This window comes from Cuculus canorus, chromosome W, assembly GCF_017976375.1.
Source record: "Cuculus canorus isolate bCucCan1 chromosome W, bCucCan1.pri, whole genome shotgun sequence".
Lineage (NCBI taxonomy): Eukaryota > Metazoa > Chordata > Aves > Cuculiformes > Cuculidae > Cuculus > Cuculus canorus.
The window spans coordinates 5,166,615-5,175,721 of NC_071440.1; the positions used below are offsets into that span (position 1 = coordinate 5,166,615).

At 44.5% G+C, this 9,107-nt stretch overlaps 1 protein-coding gene across 1 annotated transcript; it reads right to left on the reverse strand.

Annotated features, from left to right (window-relative positions):
* Positions 1-3,669: 3,669 nt before the first annotated feature.
* On the reverse strand, positions 3,670-7,169 carry LOC128850197 (endogenous retrovirus group K member 5 Gag polyprotein-like). The gene is made up of 4 exons (XM_054053184.1): positions 7,116-7,169; positions 5,064-5,243; positions 3,843-4,877; positions 3,670-3,675 (listed from the first exon to the last, which is right to left on the reverse strand). The coding sequence occupies exons 1-4, from the start codon at positions 7,167-7,169 to the stop codon at positions 3,670-3,672; spliced, it is 1,275 nt and encodes a 424-aa protein (XP_053909159.1).
* Between the last annotated feature and the right edge of the window lie 1,938 nt (positions 7,170-9,107).

A 9,107-nucleotide genomic window follows, 5' to 3' on the forward strand; every position in this document is an offset into this window, starting at 1 on the left:
CGGCTCTTCCCATGTAACTGGATGGATAACAGGAGGGTTGGGAACAAATGCCCAATATGTTTCTGCCTTACCTCCGTGTTGTAACAGCCATAGGGTGCTCAGCAACATTGCTAATAATCGAATCCCCGTCTCCCAGTCTCTACTCAACAACAGCCTCTGCATTCGTCGCCGTAGTTTCCCCATTCTTGTTTTTGGCATGTCGGATGCACCTTTCCGGAACCCACCGTGGTGAAGTTTCATCTGTAGGAAAAACACAAACATACCCTCTGCCCCAGATCAGTACCGGATCAGGACCATGCATTTTTCCATCCATTGGGTCTTTCCAGTATACCTCAGGTTTAGTGTTAATTTTATAATTCCATTGTCTGTCAGCAGCAGATTGACCATCTTCATCCAATGTTAAAAAATTGAGGACGAATAGGGGATGTGATAGTAAAGAAAATGGGGTATCCTTTACCCCCCATGTCCCCCTTTTTATTTTATTAATTTGAGTTTTCAAAAGATGATTATACTTTTCAACAATTCCTTGCCCTTGTGGATTATATGGAATGCTCGTTTTGTGTTGGATGGAAAATTGCTGACAAAAGGTTCTGAATCCTTGACTGGTGTAGGCAGGGCCGTTATCAGTTTTAATTGTTTTTGGGATTCCCAGGACACTAAAACAATGGAGTAAATGAGTGCATACATGTGATAATTTTTCTCCTGACAGGGCAGATGCCATGGAAAAATGTGAGAAAGTATCTATGGTGACATGAACATACGAAAGTTTTCCAAAGGCTGGAATATGAGTGACATCCATTTGCCATAAATCATTAGGTAATAAGCCCCTAGGGTTGATACCATATTGAGGGGCAGGTAATAATGGAGCACAGGAGGGACAGTTCTTAACTATTGATCGCGCTTGTTCTCGAGTAATACTACACATTTTTCTTAAAGTTCGAGCTGATAAATGATGTAATTCATGTAGGTGTGTGGCTTTGGATATGTTATATACTTGTGGTTTCGTCAGATTATCAGCTGCTTGATTACCTTGTGCCATAGGACCAGGCAGGTTAGAATGACTACGAATGTGTCCCACAAAAAATGGACAATCCCTTTGTAACAGCAGGGATTGTATAAGGCTCAAATGCTGTTGGATAAAAGTCACTTTAGAATTTATGATTGGTACTGTTTCAAGCATGTACAAGGCTTGCACAATGTATAGGCTATCCGTGATGATATTCAAAGGCTGAGCATATTTTAGTAAGGCTTGATAGACAGCATATAATTCAGCCATTTGTGCAGATACGTCCTGTAATATCCAAACATAATGATTAGATGGTGCTAATAACACAGCGCGACCATTTGAAGAACCATCAGTATACACAGTCAAAGCATTTATTAGAGGTGCTTGTTTTACAATCGTTGGGAAAACGACAGAATGGTATGTGGTGAAGCTAAGTAATTTGTTCAATGGATATTTACTGGATATTTCCCCTGGAAAATTTGCAAGGGATAAAGCAAACTCATCCATCATGTTGAGCAGCCATGTAATTTGATCTGGTTTATAAGGCAGGACTATTTTAGCTGGTTCTTTTCCAAGATAAGTTATACTTAATTTTCGCCCTTGTTTTACACACTCTGCAATTTTATGAGGATATGATTTTAGGGCAACATTTTGACTATGACGGCCATGGATCCAACAGAGGATTCTGTCTTGATACAATACCCCGGTGGGAGACAACTTAGTGGGAAGAATAAGTAATTCCCAAGGTTTAGTTAAATCAGCATAAGTCAATTTAGCATCTGCCATGGCCTTCTCAACTTTTGCCAAGGCTTGAGAGGCTTCTTTTGTCAATTTACAAGGAGAATTAGGATCGGGTTTTCCTTCCAATATTTTAAACAAAGGGCTAAGCTCTGAAGTGGTGAGTTTCAGGAATGGCCTTATCCAATTGATATCACCCAAAAGTTTCTGAAAATCATTTAAGGTTGTCAGGTGTTGTACTGAAAGGGCAATTTTTTGTGGTGCAAAATATTTAGGGTATAGCTGAAACCCCAAGTATTTAAAAGGAAAAGTTCGCTGTATTTTATCTTGGGCTATCTTCAGCCCGTTTCGTTCCAATTGTTGCTCCATATGGGAATAGGCCGCTACTAATAATTCGACAGATTCAGCAGCTAACAAGATGTCATCCATGTAGTGGATACAAATCAGTGATGGAAAACAGTGTCTCGTCTGTTTAAGACTTTTATCCACAAATTTCTGACATAATGTAGGACTATTAGCCATACCTTGAGGTAAAACTTTCCATTGGTAGCGGTCCATAGGTTCGCTGTAGTTAATAGAAGGAACACTAAAAGCAAATCTGTGACAGTCATCAGGATCCAGCAATATGGTATAAAAACAGTCCTTCAAGTCAATTATTATTTTTTGATAATGTGCTGGTATTGCCACAGGGCTAGGTAGGCCAGGTTGCAAAGCTCCCATAGGGTGCATAGTCTTATTCACTGCCCGAAGATCCTGTAATAATCTCCATTTCCCTGTTTTCTTTTGCACTACAAATATAGGAGAATTCCACGGGGAGGTAGATGGTTCAATATGCCCTAAGGTGAGTTGTTCCTGCACCAACTCCCTGGCCGCTAATAATTTTTCTTGGGGCAGTGGCCACTGATCCACCCACACTGGTTCGTCAGATTTCCAATGAATTTTGTCTGCGTGGGGGGCAGGAGCATCAGTGGCCACTACAGGGAAAACCCCAGTCCTGTTCGATCTGTTTTTTCTTGAATTTCCACCGGCTTTGAGCAGCCAGTTGAGCTTTTCCCAAGTCCTGTTCCCGGAAAATATCGTTGGTTACACATCATATTAGAAACTTGGGGGCTAGGACTATACAGATAAGCTCCCATCTGAATCAGAATATCTCTTCCCCACAAGTTAACGGGGAGGGCTGGCAATACATAGGGTTGTACAGTCCCAGCATGTCCCTCCTCATCCTTCCAGGTCAAGATTTTAATGCTTTGTAATGGAGCATTTGTCATCCCTATTCCTTTTAAATGAGTAGCCGATAGCTGCAAGGGCCATTCCTCTGGCCATTTATCTTTAGACATAACTGTGACATCAGCCCTAGTATCAAGTAGCCCAACAAAAATCTTGCCTTCTATGCACAGATGTAATTCTGGTTGTTCCTGTCCTATCTGATGAATGAAAAATACATCAGAAGAGCCAAAGCCTGCCGTTCCCCTAATTCTACTTGTCGATTGTCCTATAGAGGAAATAAACGGCAGTAGCAGTAATTGAGCAATTTTTGTATTCTGGGGGAGGTTGAAAATACTGGTTTCCGTATACATCATGACTTTGATTTCTCCCTCGTAATCTGGGTCAATTAGACCTGGAGAGACCTTCAGGCCTTTCATAGTTAACCCACTTCTTCCCATTACTAATCCACATATCTCTGGGGGCATAGGTCCATAAACTCCAGTGGGTACAGCCTGAATTCCCATTTCAGGTGTTAATACGATGTGGGAGGCGGTACAGAGGTCCAATCCTGCGCTACCGGCTGTTGCTCTGATGAGGGATGAAATGGATTTTTTCCCTGCACTGGGTATGTCCCCTGTATTCTTTTCTGGGCCCGGGGCAAGCCCTTCTGGCCGTTTCCCGAAAATGGGGGGGTATTACTTATCAAGGCATTACCATCGTTATCTCTTTTTGAATGACATTCGTTAACCCAATGCTTTCCTCGAGGACACCTTGGACATAGCCCTGGTTCCTTTGTCGTGGATGGACGATGCAAACGTCTTTTGCTTTTACAATCTTTTGCTATATGTCCCTTTTGTCCGCAGGTATAACAACTCCCTGGAGGACCTGGTACTCTCAGCTTTTGTCCCCCTCTCATCACTGCCATTGCTTGTTCAATTGATTGTCCTTTAAGGGCTGCTGCTAAAGTAATCCCTTGTACATAACTCGGTCCAATGTCTGCACACAGCTTTACATAGTCATTGAGAGTGGCCCTTCCTTTCCATGGTCTTAATGTTGATTGGCAAACAGAGTTGGCATTTTCAAAAGCTAGTTCTTTTACTAAAATCAGGGCTGCATCAGAATCCTCTATCAATTTGGATGATATTTGTAACAATCTAGCTACAAAATCTTGATATGACTCATCTGGTCCTTGTTTGACTTTTGATAACTCTTCTTTTCTTGTTCCTGATTTTGGAAGCCTTTTCCAGGCTATAAGCCCAGACTGTCGAATTATATCATAGGCTTGCGGTCTAAAATTTAACTGTTGATGTAGGGCAGTGAAATTTCCTGCTCCTGCCAAAATGTCATATGTTATACCTAACTGTTGGCATTCTAGAGTTTGTGCATGAAAAGCACACTGTTCAGAATATTCTGAAGACCAGAGGAGATATTCACCTCCACTTAAGACTGCTTTTGCTAAACTTTTCCAATCTGAAGGGGGGAGAGTATGCGCAGCAATCGTTTCAAGAATCGTTACGGTAAAAGGTGCGGTTGGGCCATACTGAGCACTTGCAATTTTTAACTCTTTCAATTGTTTAAACGGAATAGGCTCATAATCGTTAAATAATGCTCCTGTCGCTTGTTGTCTTTGCACGACAGGATATACTTGAAATCCTTCAAGAATTTCTCCTGCCTCTCTAGCCTTTTTTAAGGCTAATTGCATGGGTGACTGCTGAAAAATTAACTCTTCAGGACCAGGAGGTGGTGGCCATGTACCGTCTCTAAAGGCTGGTAATACTACCGGGGGCTGTTGTGCAGCGTGGGTTTGACTATCTATCTCTTTCAAGACTGGTAGTACTATGCCTTCCTGGTCTTGGTGGTAGCGGGCAGCTTGATCTTCTAAGTTGTCCCAATCATCAGGGGTTAATTCTTGACTATTTTTAGTTTCCTTTAAATCAGGGAACAATTCACAGGAAGACTTTCCTGATTGAATAGGTTGCTCATACTGGGGGGGGGGGGCTCTGAAGTCGGTGAGGGGGGGGGGCTCTGAAGCTGGTGAGGGAAAAACATCTAGAGATTTAGAGCGAGAAAGTGAAGGATACAGTCGTTTAACGGAAGAACGCGTTTCCCTTACCCATTTTTCATCACCCGTGTCTCCCCTTAGACATTCTTTAACTAGAGACCATAAGGTGAAAGCGTCAATAGGGACCTTTTCAGGTCCATGAACAGTATAATAACCTTGAATCTTGTCCCCCACTCTATTCCAAGTGTCTATATTGATTGTACCATCCTTGGGGAACCATGGACAAACCTCCTGCACAAAATTTAAAAAATGATCAATCTGTTTCCTTGTTACCTTTATTCCTCTAACGCCAAGCAGAGACTTTAAGATACTAGCGAAAATACTACGTTCGTTACTTGAAGTGATTCCCATTTTTTTGTCGTCTGTCTAAAATACCCTTGTCCTCGCCCTCGTTTCCAACTTACCAACCACGGCTCGTGAAGGCGAGCGACGTCCTGTCCTTTAGTAGCCAAGTATCCCAGGTTTCGGCACCAAATGACGGAGACCAGCTCACAGGGACGCCTAAATCGACAGACGGACTACCGCTCTGGTGGCAAGTAGCAACATTTTATTCTCCAAACGGAGTTTTTATACTCTTCTGGTTCCTCTTCGAATAATGATTACATGCTTCTGGTTGAGATAACATTGTACTTGTATGCACTATTTACATACTTTATTACTATTCTTGTCGTGAGAAAGCAGGCTCTACAAGTTCTACAAACAAGGGTCTACGTGTCTGGCCAGAGTTCACATAACATCCTTAACTAAATCTGCAGGTGTTCCTGGAGTGTATACATTTAGCTTGGGCCCTGGAATGGGGAGAAACCCATCATACTGCCAAGAACCTCTGTGTCCACATCCTCCCTTCCAGGAGGAGCAGCTTTTAATCTCAGCACAGTGTTCTGTTATTGACCCTTTCAGGCCCCACAGAACACTGCTCTCAAGGCCTCTGGCTTCATCATTCTGCTTTTGACCCTTTCAGGCCCTCAGAATGTATAATGGTTCTCCTCAAAGTCCTGCACTTGGGACGCAACAACCTTGTGCAGCGCTACAGGCTTGGGGAAGAGTGGGTAGAAAGCTGCCTGGCAGAGAAAGACCTGGGGGTGTTGGTCAATAGCCGACTGAACATGAGCCAGCAGTGTGCCCAGGTGGCCAAGAAGGCCAATAGCATCTTGGCTTGTATCAGAAATGGTGTGGCCAGCAGGACCAGGGAAGTGATTCTCCCCTTGTACTCTGAACTTGTGAGGCCGCACCTCAAATACTGTGTTCACTTTTGAGTCCCTTACTATAAGAAAGACATTGAGGTCCTGGAGCATGTCCAAAGAAGAGCAACAAAGCTGGTGAAGGGGCTGGAGAACAAGTCTTATGAGGAGCGGCTGAGAGAGCTGGGGTTGTTTAGCCTGGAGAAGAGGAGGCTGAGGGGAGACCTTCATGCTCTCTACAACTACCTAAAAGGAGGTTGCAGAGAGGTGGATGTTGGTCTCTTCTCCCAAGTGATAGGCAACAGGACAAGAGGAAATGGCCTCAAGCTCCGCCAGGGGAGCTTCAGGCTGGATATCAGAAAAAAAATTCTTCACAGAAAGAGTCATCAGGCACTGGAACAGGCTGCCCAGGAAGGTGGTTGAGTCACCTTCTCTGGAGATGTTTAAGGAACGGGTTGATGAAGCGCTTAGGGACATGGTTTAAGGGAGTGTTAGGAATGGCTGGACTCAATGATCCAGTGGGTCCTTTCCAACCTGGTGATTCTATGATTCAGATTCTCAGATCAGTGACTCTCTTGCTGGGTTGCGTGAACATCAGGGGCACCATTTGAGGAGATTGATGACATAGACTCCGATATCTTGGATCGAAGACCCCTTTATTGCTCATAGCAAGCTCCTTATACACACACAATGTTATGTTGCATATAAAACTTGGCATCATTTGATTGGTTACAAACAACTGTTCACACATATAAGTTCATACTACTATTGGCTAGTTGCTATTGTCCACTCATCTGGATCAAATGCTTACATGATTAATTAGCTTTGCGTATTTTACATGCTTTTCCCCTAAGTTACCATGACTTCTACTTTTCTAACTTACACCTCCCTCTCAGCTTCTGGGCATACAGCCACAGCTTACTGTTGCTATCGGTTGCTTCCTCTTATTGCACTGTTCATGGTCCTTCAAGGGCATCGTGACCTTTGTTCATATAAAATTTTTCCATAGTGGGGAGCTCAGTACATACTTTTGGGGGTTGTTTATATCTGAAGGAATACCAGGCTGTGAGGCCTCCGATTCACCCCAGGTGTCACTTAGTTGATATGAATGTGAGCCAACCACCCAACCTATCTGTTTTACCAGATACATTGTCCTTTGCTGGCCACTCCCTTTGCCAACTGCTCTATTTGGCAAAAATCAAGCTTATTTTGCCATTCACAGGGCCTAATAAATCTACAACATCAGAACACCAAGCTTCAGGAAAATTCAGACACTTGCTTTCCCCCGGCAGCCAGCACCAATCGCACTGTGATGCGCTGTCCTGCTCAACATGAGCTGGCAGTATGCACTTGCAGCCAGAAAGCCAACCATATCCTGGGCTGCATCAAAAGAAGCGTGGCCAGCAGGTCAAGAGAGGTGATTCACTCATCCACTCCGCTCTCATGAGACATCACCTGGAGCGTTCCCACACCGCCAACAGTGATTTGTGGAGAAACTCCTGGTAATTTGACAGTGGGAGAAGCGATTGACCAACTCCGACAATATGAAGACAGTCTCTCTCGACCTTTACAGTCCTGCGTCTAGACCCTAGAGAACTTATCTGAAAAAAATGTCCGAAGGATTCAACAAACTGTGATAAACCATCTTATAGAATCATAGAAGAGTTAGGGCTGGAAGGGACCTTAAAGATCATCTAGTTACAACCCCACTACGATGGGCAGGGATATCCCACTAAAGCAGGCTGCCCAAGGCCCCATCCAACCTGGCCTTGAACACCTCCAGGGATGGGGCAGCCACAACCTCCCTGGGCAACCTGTTACAGTGTCTCACCACTCTCATAGTGAAGAAACTCTTCCTAATGTCCAGTCTAAATCTGTCCCTCTCCAGTTTATACCCGTTCCCCCTGGTCCTATTCCCACAAGCCTTTATGAATAGTCCCTCTCCAGCTTTCCTGTAGGCCCCCTTCAGGTACTGGAAGGTCAGTATAAGATCTCCTCTGAGCCTTCTCTTCTCCAGGTTGAACAGGCCCAACTCGCTCAGCCTCTCCTCGTAGGGAAGGTGATCCAACACTCTGATCATCTTTGTAGCTCTCCTCTGGACCCATTCCAACAGCTCCCTATCCTTCTTACATTGAGCATTCCAGAACTGGACACAGTATTCCAGATGAGGTCTCACAAGAGAGGAACAGAGGGGCAGAATCACTTCCCTCGACCTGCTGGCCATGCTTCTTTGGATGCAGCCCAGAATAGGCTTCACCTTCTGGGCTGCAAGCACACATTGCTGGCTCATGTTGAGCTTCTCATTGACCAGCACCCCCAAGTCCTTATTAGCAGGGCTGCTCTCAATCACATCACGCCCCATTGTGTACTGAAAACGGGGATTGCCCTGACCCAGGTGTAGGAGCTTGCACTTGGCCTTGTTGAACCTCATGACGTTCTCAGAGGCCCACTTCTCCAGCCTGCCCAGGTCCCTCTGGATGACATCCCGTCCTTCTGGTGTGGCAACTACACCACTCAACTTGGTGTCATCTGCAAACTTGCTAAAGGTGCACTCAATCTCGCTGTCAATATCATTGATGAAGATATTAAAGAGCACTGGTCCCAGTACGGACCCCTGAGGGACACCACTTGTCACAGATGTCCATATGGACTTTGAGCCCTTGACCACTACTCCCCGATTACAATCATCCAATCAATTTCTTATTCACCATACCGTCCACCCATCAAATCCATATCTCTCCATTTTAGAGAGAAGGATGTTGTGGGGGACCGTGTCAAAGGCTTTACCGAAGTCCAGATACATCACATCCGTCGGTTAACCCGCATCCACTGCTGAAGTTACCCCATCATAGAAAGCCACCAAGTTGGTCAGACAGGACTTGCCCCTGGTGAAGACATGCTGGCTAACATTAAT